The 19,933-nt window shown below is 40.3% G+C and overlaps 1 protein-coding gene across 1 annotated transcript; it reads right to left on the bottom strand.

Annotated features, from left to right (window-relative positions):
• Positions 1–13,602: 13,602 nt before the first annotated feature.
• On the bottom strand, positions 13,603–15,725 carry KBTBD7 (kelch repeat and BTB domain containing 7). Its single transcript, XM_074191752.1, has one exon. The coding sequence runs from the start codon at positions 15,616–15,618 to the stop codon at positions 13,681–13,683; it is 1,938 nt and encodes a 645-aa protein (XP_074047853.1). The 5' UTR covers positions 15,619–15,725; the 3' UTR covers positions 13,603–13,680.
• Between the last annotated feature and the right edge of the window lie 4,208 nt (positions 15,726–19,933).

Genomic DNA, 19,933 nt, shown 5'->3' with positions numbered 1-19,933 from the left:
CCAGGGACAATTTTGGGCTGTCTGCAATGGAAAATATCATCTGTATCGAGAAAGAATTGTGGAGTTTGAACAAATACCAAAGACTATTACCTTCAAATTAGAAAAAAAAATTATATTATTATGTAATTTTACTATCTCATACTTTATTTTTCTTCTTATATGATTTCTGTCTCATCATATTCAACTTAGATCAATGTATACCATGGAAACAATGTAAAGACTAACAGAATGCCTTCTGTGGGGGTTAGGGAGAGGGAAGCAAGAATTGGGGGAAAATTATAAAACTCAAATAAAATGTTTCTAAAAAAAAGAAAAAGAACTAAAAGATGGTTGCCCAGTCATGTTGCCAATTGGTAGTGGATTTATAGTCTGATGGTATCTGATCATCTTTGAACCTTCAACTTTCATTCTTTTTTAAAATTTTTTTAATATTTTATTTTTTGCAAATTACATGTAAAAATAATTTATTTTTAAAAGATTTTATTTATTTTGAGTTTTACAATTTTTTCCCTAATCTTACTTCCCTCCCCCCACCCCCCACAGAAGGCAATTTGCCAGTCTTTACATTGTTTCCATGGTATACATTGATCCAAATTGAATGAGATGAGAGAGAAATCACATCCTTAAGGAAGAAACAAAGTAAAAGAGATAGCAAGATCAGACAATATGATATCAGTGTTTTTTTCTAAATTAAAGGTAATAGTCCTTGGTCTTTGTTCAAACTCCACAGTTCTTTTTCTGGATACAGAGGGTATTCTCCATCTCAGATAACCCCAAATTGTCCCTGATTGCTGCACTGATGGAATGAGCAAGTTCATCAAGGTTGATCATCACTCCCATGTTGCTGTTAGGATGTACAATGTTTTTCTGGTTCTGCTCATCTTGCTCAGCATCAGTTCATGCAAATCCCTCCAGGCTTCCCTGAAATCCTGTCCCTCCTGGTTTCTAATAGAACAATAGTGTTCCATGACATACATATACCACAGTTTGCTAAGCCATTCCCCAATTGAAGGACATTCACTTGATTTCCAGTTTTTTGCCACCACCAACAGGGCTGCTATCAATATTTTTGTACAAGTGATGATTTTACCCTTTTTCATAATCTCTTCAGGGTATAGGCCCAGTAGTGGTATTGCTGGATCAAAGGATATGCATGTTTTTGTTCTCCTTAGGGCATAGTTCCAAATTTCTCTCCAAAAAGGTTGGATGAGTTCACAGCTCTACCAACAATATATTAGTGTCCCAGATTACCCACATCCCTTCCAACAATGATCATCTTCCTTTCTGGTCATATTGGTCAGTCTGAGAGGTATGAGGTGGAACCTCAGAGATGCTTTAATTTGCATTTCTCTGATAAGTAATGATTCAGAGCAATTTTTCATATGACTATGGATTGCTTTGATTTCCTTAGCTGTAAATTGCCTTTGCTTATCCTTTGTCCATTTGTCAATTGGGGAATGGCTTTTTTTTAATTTACTCAGTTCTCTGTATATTTTAGAAATGAATCCTTTGTCAGAAATACTAGTTGTAAAGATCATTTCCCAGTTTACTTCATTTCTTTTGATCTTGGTTACAGTGGTTTTGTCTGTGCAAAAGCTTTTTAATTTAATGTAATCAAAATCATCTAGTGTGTTTTTAGTGATGTCCAACTTTCATTCTTGATTAATAAACATATTCTTGGCAAATGTTTTCCCTCTGGTCCCTCTTGCACTGGTGCAAGAATTTCACCCCTAGCAGCACAATACAAATACATCCCTCTTAATCATGGTCCCAGTTCTAAAAATCAACAAAATGAAACTGGGTCATATTACATTATTACTAGGTGGGGCAATCCTGGGCCTGGCCTGCTTTGAACACTAATTTTTTCAAAGTAAGTGCTTCTCAAACCCCTAGGAACACTCAGCTAAAACCACAGAGGGGGCTGGGAAAGTCAGTGATTGGTCAACTCTAGTCTAAGAGCCAAGTAGAAGGTTTTTAACTGCAGCAACTCCAATATACACTATTAGAGCTGGAATTACCTTGGCTGCTAGCACCAGCCTGAAAAGATTAAGTCTTTGAGTTACTGCCCCTCTTAATTATTATCTTATCTTTGCTCTCTGAACCACCACACGCCCCCTGTCCCCAGCTATGTCTCCCTAATTACCTCCTCTCTGCCCTTTAAAAGCTTACCCTCCTCACCTTAACTGAGCTGCTGTCTGCTCTTGGGGAGTGATTACCCCCAAATAAATACTTTCACTTGAAATTAAAGATAGCCTGAATTGTTGAATTTTTGGGGTCCTACCTCCCTGTACCTCAGCAATGTGGGAGTAACAGCAAGTGGGACAGTGTGTGCTCTATAGAACATATAAAGAGAAGTAATGTCTAAGAAGAGCAGAAAAATAAGAAGGGGCTATTTTTGAAGAGTTTAAAAACTAAATAATTATGTTTATATGAAATCCTAGCAGCTATGGAGAACACTGGGATTTTCAGAGTAGGTGTGTGTAATAGTCACCTACTCTAAGGAAAATCACTTTGGCATCAACATGGAGAATGAAACGAAGTGGTCAGAGATGAGGCAAAGAGATTTAGGACTATTGTTTGTTCTTCCTTCTCAAAGAGGACCAAGACATCAGAGAGGTAATGTCATAACATACAAATGAATTGGATTTAAGTGAGGGGGAGCTGTGCATTAGTCTTACTTTATCCTCCTGAGTCATTTGACTCAAGTATTCAGATATGGATCAAGATAAACTGTAGATGACTCCAGATGCAGTGGGAAAAGTTGGAATTTTTTGAGCTAATTCTTTAACAGGTGTCAGTTCGACTGAAGCAATGCCATTCAGTGATTAAGGCCAGATAAAAAAGATGATTGATGTTTGTCCTTCATTCTTTTTTCTTTTTTTCTTTTAAAGATTTTATTTATTTTGAGTTTTACATTTCCCCCCCAATCTTATTTCCCTCCCCTCAGCCACAAATAGAAAGTAATTTGTCAGTCTTTACATTGCTTCCATGTTGCACATTGATCCAAATTGAGTGTGATGAGAGAGAAATCATATCCTTAAGGAAGAAACATAAAGTATAAGAGATAGCAGGATCAGACAATAAGATCAGGTTTTTTTTTTTTCCTAAATTAAAGGGAATAGTCCTTGTACTTTGTTCAAACACCACGGTCCTTTATCTGGATACAGATGGTATTCTCCATTGCAGACAGCCCAAAATTGTCCCTGATTAAGTCCATCAAGGTTGATCTTCACTCCCACGTTGTTGTTAGGGTGTACAGTGTTTTTCTGGTTCTGCTCATCTCACTCAGCATCAGTTCATGCAAATCCCTCCAGGCTTCCCTGAAATCCTGTCCCTCCTGGTTTCTAATAGAACAATAGTGTTCCATGACATACATATACCACAGTTTGCTAAGCCATTCCCCAATTGAAAGTTTGTTCTTCATTCTTTTTTTTTAGGCTTTTTTCAAGGCAAATGGGGTTAAGTGGCTTGCCCAAGGCCACACAGCTAGGTAATTATTAAGTGTCTGAGGACAGATTTGAACTCAGGTACTCCTGACTCCAGGGCTGGTGCTCTCTATCCACTGTACCACCTAGCCGCCCCTTGTCCTTCATTCTTGAAGAAGACTGACACAGGGCGGTGATGCCATGACAAATACATGGATTAGATTTGAGTGAGGGGATACTGTGCTGAGTCACCAGCCTTACTTTCTCCTCCAGAACCATCTGAGTCCAATGGCCAGATATGGATCAAGATGACTGGAGATGGTCCTGCATTTGAAGCAACCAGAGTTAAGTGACTTGCCCAAGATCTCACACAACTAGTAAGTTAAGGTTGAATTGGAATTTCAGTACTTTGACTCCAAGGGTAGTGCCCTATCCACTGGGTCACCTATAGATAGGAGTAAAAAAAAAATGGCCTCTTTTATCTAATTAAAAAAAAAATCTAGGAGAAGACCCTTCACTTTGAGTCAAACAGGACCCAACAATGACCAACAGGGGCTTGGTCTTGGACATGTTGGCCAATCAACAAAAGTCAGAATGATTTAGGTTTAAGGCATGATCTGTAAGAAAGAAATTTTGAGAGGTTTCTGGGATCAAAAAAATTTTTTTAATCTTTTTAATGTTGCTTTATTCATAATACCTATTTCATCTTTTGAGTATTATGTTTTATTTTTTGAATATAATTTTACTTTTTTCAATTTCATGCAAAGATAGTTTTCAACATTCATCTTTTTGTAAACTTATGAATCCATTTTTCTGTCTCCATTCCCTCAATGCCATGGGGAATGAGCAATCTGATATAGGTTACACATTTGCAATCATGTTTAATATATTTCTATATTAATCTGGTTGTGATAAAAGAATCAGAAATAAAGGGGGCAAAAACCATGAGGAAAAGAAAAACAAAATAAATTTTAAAAAGTGAGAATAGTATGCTGTGGTCTCCACAGTTTTTTCCCCTGGATATGGATAGCATTTTCCATCACAAGTCTTAGAATTGTCCTTGGAATAGCTGAGAGGAGCTAAGTCCATCAAAATTAATGTTCTGTTTCTGCTCATTTCACTCAGCATCAATGCATGCAAGTCTTTCCAGGTTTTTCTAAAGTCTAACTACTCATGATTTCTTACAGAACAATAGCACTCCATAACATTCACATACTATAACTTCTTCAGTCATTTCAGTTGATGAGCATGCTCTCATTTTCCAATTCTTTGCCACTATAAAGAGAGCTGCTATAAATATGTACATGTGAGGTTTTTTTCCCCCTTTTTTTAATGATCTTTTTGGGATACTAGTAGGGGTAATAGGATACTAATAGGGGTAGTTGGAGACCTAGTAATGGTTTTGATGGAACAAAGTGTATGCACAGTTCTATTGCCCTTTGGGCATGGTTCCAAATTGCTCTTCAGAATAGTTGGTTCAGTTCACAACTCCACCAACAATGCATTAGTGTCCCAGTTTTCTGGAATTAAAATTTATATTGAGGAAAGTTCTGAATAGCAACATTTACTATGTGTCAGACATTGTGCTAAGCACTTTTACTATATGCTAAATACTCATTTGATCTTCACAATACCTTGGGAGGTTGGTGTTATTATTGTCCCCATTTTACAGAAAAGAAAACTAAGGGAAACACAGTTTACCCTGGCTCACACAGCTAGTAAGTATTAGATTTGAACTCAGGTATTCCTCATTCTAGGCCTGGAGTTCTATTCCCTAAGCCACCTACCTGTGCACCTAGCTCAGCCCTGAAGTGAGGAGGTTGTTTTTGGGGAAAGATAATGAGTTCTGTTTTGGATATAATGCATCAGTCAGTCAATGAATAAACATTATTTATTAAGCATTAAGCACCTATCGAATGCCAGAAATTCTGGGTGAGATCAATCATTATTTGTCTAATATATTTGATTTAATAAATTGTAGTAACCTATGTTAAGAGCTGAGGATACAAAGGCAAAAGACATTCCCTGTCCTCTGAAAAGCTAGTGAGGAGAGGGAGGACACCCATGGGGGTATGATGAAGTCCTGCAATTACATGGGATGTGATGAAGTATCTCTTCTGGCATCTCTTCTTAAATAGATCTGGGAAGAGCTATCAGATGCCCACCTTGTACTTTCTACAATCAGAGGGAGAGTTACCCAAGGAGGAAGGGGTACTGAGGTGTTAGTCTCAGAGTTGATTTGTTCTTGCTGGAAGAGGATTTCATCTGAGATAACTATTAGATCTCTTAATTCTAAAAGTGTAAATACACAGAATTCATGAAAGAGTCTAGTGCTTAAAGGGAGAAACTAAGGCTGGATAGATATGGATATGGAGTCATTTGCATACAGATGATAATTGAGCTGATGGGAGCTGATGAGATTCACAAGTAAGAGTATAGAGAGAAAAGAGAAGAAGGTCCAGGACAGAGCCTGAAGATCCAAGAGGATAAGGGGACAGCTGGATGGCAAAGTGGATAGAGCATTGGCCCTGGACTCAGGAGGACCTGAGTTCAAATCCAACTCCCAACACTTAATAATTGCCTAGCTGTGTGACCTTGGCCAAGTCACTTGACTCCACTGACTTAAATAGAATTTTTAAAAAGAAAATTGAAAAATAGGAAAAACTAAAAGAAAATCTCACCAAAGAAAAACAACAAACAACAAAAATGTGGTCAGGAGAATATGATCAACAATGTCATATGAAGCAGAAAAATCTATAAAGTTGAAGATTAAGAATAATTCTTTAGATTTAGCAATTAAGAAATTCCTGGTTCTCTTTTCCATGGCATCCAAAGGTGAAGGACTCAATCTTTCCTAGCAAGCACTCAAGTAAGGGAAGAAGGACCTTAGGCTCTGTGGCCATGAGAAACCATCTTGGGATTTTGCTTGTCCTTTTCAGCTGTTTGGGTGCTTGAGCAAGGGGGATCCTACATTTCCCAGGAAATTTCCCAGGATTCCAGACTGGATGTTGTAGTCAGACAAGCAGGGAATCCTTGAAAAGCCAGGGTGCCAGGAAGCAAACAGACTGAGGAAAGGGGATTTTTACATTTGGAATTTGAGAGAACTGACAAAACTAGAGCTAAGCTACCAGATACCTAGGTAAAGGGGAGCAGAGAAAGTCTGGGATTCTTACTTGACTACTTAAATAAGACAGAAATAAAGAAGAAAACCTAAATAATATGATTGAAAGAAGAAATTTAAAAAGGAGCTATTAAGTTGAAAAAATTTAAAAACTAAGGAAAGGGGGGGAAAGAATTGTGGGAAATAGGATTTTTAGAGATAAAATAATATCTTCACTGAGAAAAGGGAAAAATGAAGACAAAACAATAATGAAGGCAAATAGAAGAAAATACAAACTAATTCTCTTAACTTTAAATATGAATAGATTAAAAAATTTAATAAAATATAAAAGAATGATGCACTGAAAAACAAACCCATACAATCTGTTGCTATACCTCAAAACAAAGATACCCAGAATAAAAATGAGAGACTGGAAAAACTATATTTATTATATATCAAGTGAATTTAAAAAATCAGGAGTTGCAATCATGTTATAAAAGCATAAACAGAAATTCACAACATAAAAGGATAAAGAAGGAAACTACATCAGGTTGAAAGGAACTATAGACAACAAACCAGTAACAAAATTAGACTTCTCTAATCCAAGTGCATTAACATACAGACTATAAAGGAAAAATTAATCACAAGAAGATAGTAATACAGTAAGTAGATTTCGGTGTCTCAGTTTTGGATAAATTTAATAGAAAACTAAAAAAGGGAAAATAAAGAATGGAACAAATTACTAGAGAAACTATGTATGTGACAGTAAAGGTTTAACAACTAAGGGGAAGGAACATAATTTAGACACACTTTTAAGTTTTGTGCATTATTAATACTTTGTAGCCTCTGTTCATTTCTGAAGAGGAAATGATCACATTAAAAAATTTTTAATCAATCAGCTCTCTAGCACACTCCTGAAAGAGGGTAATAAGTAGTTTCCTGGAAAGGTAGTAAAAGGACACAATGTAAGGGATTTTAAAAGGGGGGGGGGGAAATTGAGGATTTTATATTTGATCCTGGAGATAATAAAAAGCCACTGAGGTTGATTGATAAGAAGGTGGCATGTTTAGACCTGCATTAGGAAGATCACTATGACAGCTTAGTGGAAAACACAATGGAATGGGAAAACCTGAGGCAGGGAGACCAACCAGAAAGGCTACAACAGTGTCAAAGGAAAAAAAAAGGATTATACAATAGGAATATGGACAGTGAGAATGAGAAGATGAAGATGTTACCTAAAATTGGAAGAGGCTGATAGTGCCCTCTCTAACAATAGCGAAGTTAAGAAGAGGGGTAGGGTGTCTGGGAAAAGATGACTTTAGTTCATAGTGTTATGAACTCAGTCTTTTTACTACAGATAGAAAATCAAGGTAGAAAAAAAAATCAGAAAAAAACATCTAATCATACCATGTGCTCTGCAACCAATAGGCTCATTTTTTAACTGTTCTGGATTTCATTTTATGTAATTCTACAATATTAACATATAGAAGTGTTGACTTATAACTCATCTGTTCAAACCATGGCATATTTGATTTTGACTTTGTAGGGAAGGATCTGTTATGCCTCACAGCATTGTATAACTATTCACTGTAAATAAGTTCTATGAAAAAGTTACAAAATTATTTTGCAGTATCATACTTTGCAAATTCTGGAACTATCACAGATTCTAGAATCTGCAATTCTGGAACTAGAATCAAATAAACCATCACAGATTCTAGAATCTAGATAGAGTGAGTCCTTCATACTCTCTCCTGGCCTTCCCCTTTTCTGTTCCCTCCCCCCCTCCCACGGGATCTCACTTTCCTTCCCAGTAATTTTTTTTGTTTTTTGTTACAATTTTAAAGTCTTCTTCCTCTCTCCCCAACATGCACCCGATGTCACCATTTGAAACAACCCACTAACATTCTGAAACAAAATGCCCCACAAAATAAAAATACCCCACCCTGGTCATCACTATCCCAGGTTTGTTTTCTCCCCTATTTTAGAATTGGCAGTTTCTTAAGGATGGAGGTTATCTTGCTAGTGGGAATTTACTTATGTCTTCAAGGGCTTGGTTCATTGTAAGTGATGAATAAATGTTTTTTTATTCCTTCTTTCATTCTAAAGTTTGGCCTTCTAATTTCACATCTTATCTCAAAAAAACACAGTCACCGTTCAGAAAAAGTTTAGTAAATTGTATTTACTAATTAAATTTTTTTAAAAAACTGCTTTTTCAAATAGTCTTAGACCAGAGGTAATGACACTGATCTTTTCCCTGAGAACTCCACAGAATATTATCTGGTTATTATCATTTGACCTTGCATTAAATAGATTTTCTCCAACTCTTTTGACTCAAAACCTGTCAAGAATTTGGCTAAAATCCCATATTCTGCAAGTAGAATTAATTCTGGTCTCTTCCTTCTGATAATTATCTCTGATTTATCTTGAAACTCCTTCGTGCATAATGATTTTCATCTTCTCTCCCCCCATAAAACTGTGAGGATAGGAACATTCATTTGCCTTGCTTTGTACCCTTCCCAGCCCTTAGTCGAGGTCTGACTCATAGGAGCTAATATTTATTGACTGACAAACCAGTTGTCCTTCCTAAACTATGAAGTCATACAATGTGGATGAATAGTGTACTGTCTCATAAAAATTTTCTAGTCCTCCTTTTTCAAGCCCTGCTTTTATTTTCTCTTCTGAGGCTAGTTCAACTTTATTGCACCTCTTTCTTTAATCCTTCACTAAAAAGTCATTTCACAGGCAGAAAGTAAGTTGGTAGGGTAGAACTTTGATTTCAGAGTCAAGAGACCAGATTTTGGCCCAGGCATACCCAACTTAGTTGGGTAACTTTGGAGAAGTCAAAGGAGAAGTTTGGACTTGGTCCCTGAAGTCCCTTCTGGCTGTTTGATATTTGCATTGTTACATAAAATTCTAGTACTATTATCCTTTGGTAAATTCTCTTCCAAACAAATGTGTCTTCAGTTATTATCATTCCTATATGACAGCTTAAAATGGGGAGGATAATGTTACCCAGGATAGTTGTGACAATTTAATGACATTTATTAATAAATGCTTATTTCTTTCTCCTCAACTTCTAGCAAATTGTAGTGTTTATGCTCTTGGGAGTGATCCATACCCTTTGAAGAGAGGTTATGTCGTTGGCCTGGTTGACAGTCTGATAAAAACTGGACCCATTCTCAAAAAAATTTTTAAAGTTCACAATTAAAGGAAATATTAAATGTTAGTGAGAGGTGACTGAAAATAAATTTGTTAAAGGTTAAAAAAAGAAAATTTGTTGAATTTATTTTTTGCCATTCAACCTCCAAGATACTCCCCACTCCCCCACCCCTCACCCCAATCTGAAGATTCCCTTACTAGGTTGATTGACTAGTTTGTCCTATCTTTCCCCATACTCCACATTTAACAGATCATCTGTGCTTTCTTCTTGCCACCTCAACTACTGCCCCTCCATCTGCTCTTGAACAGCTTTCCTTCTCCCTTCATGGCTCATGGTGAGCTTGTTTTATAGCCCTTGCCAAGCAGTAAGAGTATTCATTTTCTGTTAGGAGTAAAGGCTCACCAACCTGGTCACAAGTCAATTAGAAGCTTTAGTCCCTATGCTCTTGTCTGTCATTGTTTCTTGCTTAGACTCTTTTTGTTTTCTGTATTTAGGTTCTTCTAGAACAAAGTTGCCAGAAGTGTAGGCACCAAAAAAGGTGGATCTTTTAATATACGGTAACCTCTTTGGGAAGAAAGGAAGTTCTCTGCCCACCTGCCTCTTTTCCCTGTTAATCACAATCTTCTCTGAGATAGCCATTAGTTTTCATTCATTACTTGCTAACACAATAGTGATGTTATAATTTCTGGTCAGGCCTCCCCATACCTCTAGTTTTGTTTTTTTTTTTTTTGTATTAATAGACAATCTCTGTAAGAGTAATTAAAAAGTGTGGTTGCCAAAATTGCTAGAAAGGGAGGGTTATAGGGACAAATGCCAATTTTAAAAAACGTAAACAGGTGCTTACATGCCCTTTCTTAGTGTTTTAAGAATTTTATGAAAATATTTGTCTTGAAAAAGTGGAGCCATTACAAAAATGTACTTAAATTGGCAGAGACCTTTCATAGTGCTAGGTAATCCAGGTATTACTTAACTCCAAATTAGAAATGAAGATCTGGGGACCAGAATTAACAAATTCTAAATGAATGGTACCACTCCTAGGTTTAGAATTTTACTTTTGCTCCTTTGAACAGGTGAGTTGATAGAGGATCCTATATAGTCTAGAATCTACATTACTTTGGACATTTGAATACCCTTTTACCTTTGGAGTTGAGTATTTCTGTTAGTTTGTTAATTAAAATTTATTTTTTTAGTTCCTTAGATCAGACATATCGCAAAGGACCATTAACACTGGATTCAATTTAAGGAATGGTGGCAAACACAACTTCCTGAAATCAGAGTTCAGCTGAAAGATGTCAGCATTAACCTGCCACCTGGATATTAGACCAAGGATGTTTTTCTGTAACCAAAAACCATAATAAACAAAACTCCACAGCTAGTTTTTTTTTTTAACTAAGTGAGCAAGCAGGAAGTTTTCAAAGAGAATATTAGACAGGGAAATCAAGAAACCTAGGTTCTACAGACAATTTTATTATTAAGTCTTTATTGTCTTTAGGCAAATCATTTTTACTGTAAAATGAGGCTAATATCTCTGATCTCATGTATTTTTTAAAGATTATTCCTTCAAGAGCTAGTTGCTTATTTACCTTGCATATATATATATATATATATATTTAAGTCAGGAACACAGCGATCTGGATCTGGTCATAATCACTATCTTTTGATTTTAATTTTGTTTTAACATTCAGAATAAAAAAACAAAACAAAAGCTGGACCTGACTGGAAGCAAATTTCTTGCCAGAAATATGCTACCACTGTTGAAAAATCATTTCCTGTGGTTGAATATAAGTTCTGTGGCCAATTTAACAAATAAGCAATCTGGTTGATTTGTTTTTTTGGTCCTTCATTCTTGAAGAGGAGAGTTGGGTTTCAGTGAAACAGAACTGCTCACTCTGTTAACAACAAAAATCTTCTTTGACTACAAATTAATTTCAAATAAGAGCTTCTAGTTTGACTCTTCAGAGATGCCAGGACTTCAAATTCTATTTCGAATGCAGAAATTTTTTAATTGGCTTTGGTGAATAGTTTTAAAAAATATTCTGATGACCATTTTACAATATCATTGGTTTTCTTTCTAATTCTCTGTATTTTATTTTATGCACTTTAAAAAGACATTATTAGGGATCCTTAAGTTTTATTAGATTGCTAAAGAAGTTCAAGATATAAGAATGGTTCAGAACCTCAGATCAGTACAAAAGTCAGTATTAAGATCTAGCCTCTTAAACTGTTAGAATATATGCTGAATAACCAAAGATCACCCTAGGTCAAATACTACAATGTTTTTGAAAAGAATCATTATTTATAAATAACATTTATTCAATGTATAATTTATGTCCCTTAAAATATTGTAGCAAGTGAATTAAAGAGAAAAGACCTCAGAAGATAAAGTAGCAACTACACTTTGGTCTATTTAGAAGAGGGAATTTCTTTCTGAAAGAAGTATATCCTTTGTGGTTTCTTTTACATTATTCTTTCCAGAAGAATTAAAAAAAGGGGGGGAATACATGGTTCAGAGAATTAACATAGTAATAACCCTAATAAAAATCCAAAACATAATCTTTTTAAGAGAGTCTGCGAGGGAATACTCAAAAGGAAAAATATGAATCAAAAAACCCCCCATTATCCAGGTTGTATTCTTAAATTGTCAACTTTTAATAGAAAAATAGCGTATAGCTGATAATCAAGAACTTTTATAGTGTTTTTACAAACCTGGTAGAGTAATTTTGTCAATACTACAGGAAAACAAGCCTTATACACAGCGTTTTTTTTAAAATGTTCATATTTGCTGGCACTTGATGTTATAGTCAATAGACACAATTACTACTAAATTCATTAAAATACTTATACACACACCTTCACATTCAATATTCTCTGACATTAACCATAAAGTAACAATCCACCTTTCACTGAAAAGCTTTCTAAAACCACCACCAAAATTGTATATCCAAAGTCTCTCAGTTCAAGGAATGACCACTGCAATAAAATTCAAAATACCCTAACTACCCTCTTTTGAAAAAGCTGTTGCTGTGATTCAAATATATATATATACGCACATATATATGTATATATATACATATGTATGTATATATACATATATATATTTGTGTATGTATAGCAGAGAATTCAAAAATATCAAGGTTTTTACAAGGCAAATTAATTTTTGGCTTAGTTTTTTTAATGATTTCTTGACATTAATGGAAAGGAATGTCATTTTAAAGAAGGCAAGTGTCATTTGGCAAATTCACAAACTTTCACATTTCACAACTCATCTCAAATTGCTTTTCAAACTCGAGTCCTGATTTTTTTTCCCCCCCTTAGGCTAGTAAGAGGTCTATTCTAACCTCTGTGGCAAATCAAATCACCTTTTTCATGGCCTGAATTTGAGGGAATTAATCTAAGATTTTGAAGATTTCATTTTGCTTTAAAATATCTAAGAAAGACATCCCATCGGTACTTTGGAGGATTCACTATTTTTCATTATTTGAAGGGGGGGGGAAAGGATCCCTTTAGACATTCTTTTCCATCAAATCCTATTTCCACCAGGTTCCTAATGATACAAATCACAATTCAATCTTTCAAAAGTCACAACGCTTATGGCAATTCACAGTTTTAAAATAAGCATCAACGTAGAAACAGAAATCAAATCGGTTCCGCCAATGCGAGGACGGATGATTAAATACTGGGGGGAAAAAAAAAACAACTGAGAGCTTTGTTAAGTTACCGTCTAGCTTATCTTGCATAGCATTTTACTGTTAAAGGTAAACCCTGGACTTCTTTCTTGAGCACAGTTGCATTTCTTTGATCTGTCACATTTTTTTTTAATATTTAATGTTTAAATCTTGTGATGATAATACGTGACTATTTCCAGCGTCCCCTAGGAAACCAAATCGGCTGCTTCGACTTTTTTTTTTTAATTGGGGGATAGAGGGGGGGGGAAAAAAATGGGTGGGTGGGTGAGTTCTTCAAAATCGATTCCGCAGCAAGGAGCGTCCGCACCCCTATAAGGAGCCCTGCTGCACAAAGGCGTTCCCCCTGGGCGCCACCTGCACCCAGACTTCGTCCTCCGAGAAGGAGCTGGAGCTGCCGGACTCCGAGTCCAGCTCGCTGAGCCCCTCCAGGTCCCAGTCGGCGCTGGACTCGCTGCGCACGTCGTCCTCCTCCGTGATGAAGCTGTGGCCCGGCTCCAGGCAGGACGGGTAGACGCGGGCCGACAGGCAGATGAAGCCCGAGTCGTACTGCAGCAGCCCCAGCATGGTGCCCACGTTGACCCAGCGGTCGTCGCCCGGCTTGTACTCGTGCACCGTCACGCGGTTCTTCTTCCACTGCGGCGTGGTGGAGGTGATGAGCAGCAGCTTCTGGCCGTGCCGCACGATCTGGTAGTTGTGCGTGTCGGCGTCCAGCGGGATGTTGCTGATGCGGCGCCACTCGCCGCGGGCCGGGTTGTACACCTTCATGACGGGGATGTCGCAGATGCAGTAGATCTCCTCGTTGAAGACGCAGGCCTCCTGGAAGTCGCTGCGCTTGAGCGAGGCGCAGTTGAGCCACTGGTTGCGGCTGGGGTCGTAGCAGAGCATGCGCTTGTTGTTGACGGCGTACAGGTAGTCGTGCACCATGATGAGCTCGAACGAGTAGAAGGAGTGCGGCACGGGCGCCACCAGCACCCACTGGTTCCTCTGGATGCTGTAGCACTCCACCTCCTTCAGCTTCGCGCCCGTCACGGGGTCGCGGCCGCCCAGGATGTAGATGTAGCCGTTGAGGTAGGCCAGGTCCATGCCCTCGCGGCACATGAGGCGGTCGGCCAGCTGCCGCCAGCTGTTCTGCGCCGGGTCGTAGACCCACAGCTGCTTCTTGGGCTGCGCCGCCAGGTAGATGTCGTTGTCCGGGGACACGCACACGGCCGAGGAGGTGATGGTCTTGTTGTGCGCCAGGCTGGTGAGCGGCGACGGCATGGTGTAGATGTCGCCCAGGTACGGGTCGTAGCACAGGAAGGGGTCCTTGGGGTGGCCGAAGAAGATGACCATCTCCTTGGCCATCATGCCCACCCTGCGCGCGGGGCTCTCGGCCGGGGCCGCGGCCAGGGCGTCCCCGTAGCGCGCGCGCAGCGCGGCCTCCACCAGCCCCGGGCAGTAGCGCCGGACCCAGGGCTTGGCGCGCAGCGCCTCCAGGTAGGCGCGGTCGCGCTCGCCGAAGTGCGCCCAGCGCACGCAGCGCAGCACCTCGGCGGCGCAGGGCCCGCGCTCCAGCGGCGCCGCCTCCAGCCACTGCACCGCCACGGCGCACACGGCGCGCTCGCTGTCCACGTCCAGGCTGTCCAGGCGCAGCACCTGCTGCAGCTGGGCCAGGCTCAGCTCGGCCAGCGACTCCTCGGCCGCGGCGGCCCCCGCGCGCGGCGCGGCGCTCAGCCGCGAGAAGTGGCGGGCCACGAAGGCCAGCGCCTGGGCGCGCAGCCGCGGGTGGTCGAAGGCGTCGGCGAACTTGAGGATGGAGGCGCAGTTGGCCAGGTCCAGGCGGCGGGCCAGGAAGGCGGCGCAGGCCTCGCGCACGTAGTCCAGCTGCAGCATGTCGGCCGCCGCGTACAGCCGCTGCACGTTGGCCTCGCTCACCGACACGCGGCCCGTGTAGCAGTAGTCCAGCAGCAGCGCCAGCGACTCGGCGTCCACGTCGTGCATGGTCACGCGCGGCTGCTGGCTCTCGAACAGGCCGCCCGTGAACATGCTCTTGAAGTAGGGGCACGCGGCCGCCAGCACGTTGCGGTTGCAGGCGAAGAGGCGGCCGGCGCCGGGGCCGCCGCCCGGGGCCGCCACCTCGATGGTGACGTCGCACAGCAGGCGCGCGTCGTACAGGGCCTTGAGCTGGGCCAGCAGGGCCGGGGCGTGGGCCGCGTCCTCCAGCTCCTCGGGGCCCGAGAAGAAGGAGGACACGGAGGGCCCGGCCATCTTCCTGGGCCGCCTTCCCCCGCGGGGGTTGGGCAGGCGGCGCGGGCGCGGAGGCTCCTCCCGGGACTGCGTGGTGGCGGCGGCGCGGGGCCGGGGCCGGGGCCGGGGCCGGGGCCGGGGCCGGGGCCGGGCTGCGGGCTCGGGTCCCGGGGCCGGGCTGTCCGCCGGCTGCTGCGTGCCGCTGGCGTCTGGGCGCCGCCGCCGCCGCCGCCGCCTCCTCCTCCTCCTCCTCCTCCTCCTCCTGCGCCTTCTCCGCCGCCGCCGCCGCCGCCCCTGCTTCCGCGCTCTCGGCAGCAGCCGGGCTGGGAAAGCCGCAGCGGCTGTCCTGGTGACGGGGGCGGCCCCCGGGAGACTACACTTCCCAGGTGCCTCCGGGAGGCGCAAGGCATCATGGGGTCAGGGAAAGGTCGGGGGAGGAGGGCAGGCCGGGAAGTGTAGTCGGCGCGGGTGGAGCCCCTGGGCTGCCGGGGGCAGGGCGGGGCTCCGCCTCTGGGCTCTCCTTTGGGCTCTCTCTTCTCCTTCTTTCCGGGCACCGTCACTATCAAACACTATCAAACACCTGCTTTTTTTTGGTCAAAATTCTTTTTAAAACTAGGGATGGTCCGCTAGGCAGGGCAGGGGCAAGACTTGCATGAAATATGACGTCACCGCGGAAAACACAACCCAACAAAAGCGCCTTTAAGGGTATATCCTCTTAAGATTCTCTGAAGGATTTGGTAAATATTTTTTTTTGGTGTTTTTTTTTTGCAAGGCAGTGGGGTTAGGGGACTTGCCCAAGGCCACACAACTAAGTAATCATTCAGTGTCTGAGACTGGATTGGAACTCAAGTCCACCTGACTCCAGGGCTGGGGCTCTCTATCCACTGCGGTACCGTTAATCGTTAATCGCTCTCTGATAATTACCTAGTGTCTCTTATTTCTTTCTGCTTTGGGGGTCTAGGATGGTGGTGATCTGAGGCTTTAAAACTTCCACCAGCAGCTGCTTATGAGCTAAGAGTACCTGAAGATTTCTCCTAATTTTCGATTTTTATTATTATTTTTTTCTAATTTTAGAAATTAATAGATTCTTTTATTTTTTTATTTTTATTTTTGTTTTTTTGCAAGGCAAACGGGGTTAAGTGGCTTGCCCAAGGCCGCACAGCTAGGTCATTATTAAGTGTCTGAGACCAGATTTGAACCCAGGTCCTCCTGACTCCAAGGCCATGCTTTATCCACTATGCCACCTAGCAGCCCCAATAGATTCTTTTAAAACTCTGAAATGTCTTCACCGTGGGAAGCTGAAAAAATTTCCAAGGAGAACACAAAGTGCAATATTGATAAGTCTGACTTGAGATATGAGATAGCTAAGAATGCCCATTTAAGGCGCAGCTAGGTGATGTAGTGGATAAAGCACTGGCCCTGGAGTCAGGAGGACCTGGGTTCAAATGCAGCCTCAGATACTTAATAATGACCTAGCTGTGCGGCCTTGGGCAAGCTACTTAACCCTGTTTGCCTTGCAAAAAAAAAAAAAGAAAAAACTAAAAAAAGGCCCATTTAACTATAAACTTATTGATTGCTGGGGGAATATCTAACAAATGAAACAGGTGATGAAGCCTGAAATTTTTTTTTAAGTGGCTCTGATCAAGCTATGACATTCAAGCCCCCCTTTCATTCACTCAAAGCTTTTGCTTATAAAAACCGACCTAACTGTCTGGCCTTGTGCAAGCCACTTAACTCCACTGCCTTGAAATATCTAAAAAAAAAAAAAGAATTCAAATTCGGTCCCAGCCACTTACTAGCCATGACCCTGGGCAAGTCACTTGTCCTGTGCCTCAGTTCCCTCATCAGTAAACTGGGGAAAAGAATGTCCTTTATATCCTAGCTTGGTTGTGAGGATGAAATGAGACATATATATATATATATATATATGTATATATATATATATATATATATATATATATACATATATATATATATATATATATAGCAATTATCAGAGTACATGAACATAGAAAGCAAAAATATAAATATCAGCAAATGTTATTACTATTATTTTGACTTCCAGTGGGACAGTTAGTTATTTAATCCCCTTAAGTCTGGAGTCAACAGAGGAACCAGCCTTCAACCTTAGCATGCCAGAAAGAAAAGGTGGTTGCTTTTTAAAAGTTCCCAGTTCCTTTTTAACATGATTTAGTCTTAGCTAAATTGCTTCTCAAACTGTCATGCACTTTCACAAGTAGACCTTTTTATATAACCTGTTCATACTAACTTTTTAGAAATATATTTCAAAATATTGTTCAGTAATTCACATGGTTTCAAAGTCAGGTTTTTGTTTTTTTGTTTTTTACCAAAAATGTTTAAGGTTTATTTTTAAAATGAAAGCTTATTTCCACATGATATCCTGAAGGTTTTGCATTGTTGGATGAAGTTGAGTTTAAGAAATGTATTTTGATGTTTCCAATTTCATGAGTATTCCCTATCTGATGTCATTCTGGACAAGCTTGGGAAAAAAAGGCAGCATAATAAATTTGTGAACTGAAAACATAATAGAATTTTTCAAGATTCAATAGTTAAGACCTTCCTCCTGAGTAAAGTAGGGCTTTTAAAAATCCTTTCAGAAAAATATTTTTCTTTTCAGACAGATATTTTAAAAGGTGTGTAAAAATATGAGAGGTACTATGGCACGAGGGTTGACAGCTAATTCCCCAAAAATAATTATTTCAAATCCCACCTCAGACACATTGGCTGTGTGAACCTGGGTTAATCTCAAGTCTCTCAGTTCTCCAGGCAACCCTATGATTCTAAATTGCATCTCTCCCAAAGAAATCACAGACCCAGTCCCTAACCCTTGTAAATATTTGAGGTGGTAAATAAAAATATTATAAACATAATTTAATTATAAGAGGAACAAAATATCTATAAAACCTAAAACAAGAGATAAAATGGTGTTTCCATAACCATACAACCAATTCAATTCCAAAAAACAGTGAAGTGTGGATTCAGTGCCAGGCTAGAAGGGATAATGTACATAAATATAGTACAGATATAAAGGATGTTCTCTTCCCCATTTTACCGATGAAGAAACTGAGGCAGAGGATAAGTGACTTGCCCAGGGTCACAGCTACAAAAAATATAGTACAAAAAGAAGTGCTAGAATTAACAGTTGGGAAGAGAGATGGGGTGTACTGAAATTATTTGTCTTCTCAAGGAAGGGGGAAGAGACAGGGAGAGAATTTGGAACTCAGTTTAAAAAAAATTGTTAAAAAGGGAAGAGAGAGTGGCCAACTGTAACAAAAATTGAAGAGATCAAAGAGAACAAGGGCTGAGAAAGGACCGTTGGTTTTAGCTTTAATTAAATCTAATTTAGTTAAAGAATTCGTGAACATGGAGAGAGCAATTTCAGTAGATTGGTAGGCTGGAAGTTATCTTGGTAACTGGTGCTGAAAAAGTGGAAGTAGTGATTGTTGAGGAATCTACTCTACACATGAAAAGAAGGAGAGGTACAGGATGATCGATTGAGTTTTAAAGGACAAGGAAAGATCAGAGAAACTAAAAATGAAAACAGTGCTTTGAATATAATGTTTTTAATAAAATGTTGCATTGTTCAGTGGTCTGAGTAGGGATAAAAAATCAATTAACTATATGATTATTAATTAAACTTGAAATCACATGATTAAAACTTGTAACCATATGAACTATATGATTGATAATGAAAATTGTAAACTTTTGTAACCAAGGAAATAATTTTGGCCTGCTTGCTTGATGCATACGTGATTCTGAGACTATAAAAATAAATTCCAGCAGCTGACAGTCAGTCAACCTGCTCCTGCCTTTACCCCTGTGTTGACTCAACTCATTTCGCCGACTCTATCCCTCTCGTCAGGTTCCAAGGACCTTGCGGAGGCTGGACCCCCACAATACTGGATAAATGATTTCAAAGTGTATTTGAATCCAAAAGGGAAAAGAAAATACTTAGATATAAAGTGACATTTTAGCTGCATTTTCTCTGAATATTTCTATTGAACTTGGCTAAATCAACCTACTAAAGCAGCTAAGTGGCATAATGGATAAAGATGACTCTTCCTAAGTTCAAATGTAGCCTGGGATACTTTTTTTTTAGGTTTTTGCAAGGCAAATGGGGTTAAGTGACTTGCCCAAGGCCATACAGCTAGGTAATTATTAAGAATCTGAGGTCGGATTTGAACTCAGGTACTCCTCATTCCAGGGCTGGTGCTGTATCCACTGAGCCACCTAGTCATCCCAGCCTGAGATACTTACTATTGATATGTCTTTAACCAAGTTTGATTCAGTTTCCTCATCTGCAAAATCAGCTGAA

This window comes from Macrotis lagotis, chromosome 6, assembly GCF_037893015.1.
Source record: "Macrotis lagotis isolate mMagLag1 chromosome 6, bilby.v1.9.chrom.fasta, whole genome shotgun sequence".
NCBI classification, from domain to species: Eukaryota; Metazoa; Chordata; class Mammalia; order Peramelemorphia; family Peramelidae; genus Macrotis; species Macrotis lagotis.
The sequence above is the reverse complement of the archived record's forward strand: the minus strand, read 5'-3'. Positions and strand labels throughout refer to the sequence as shown.

Bases quoted from the DNA above. Each gene is read 5' to 3' on its own strand.
- KBTBD7 (XM_074191752.1), bottom strand. From the start codon at position 15,618: ATGGCCGGGCCCTCCGTGTCCTCCTTCTTCTCGGGCCCCGAGGAGCTG.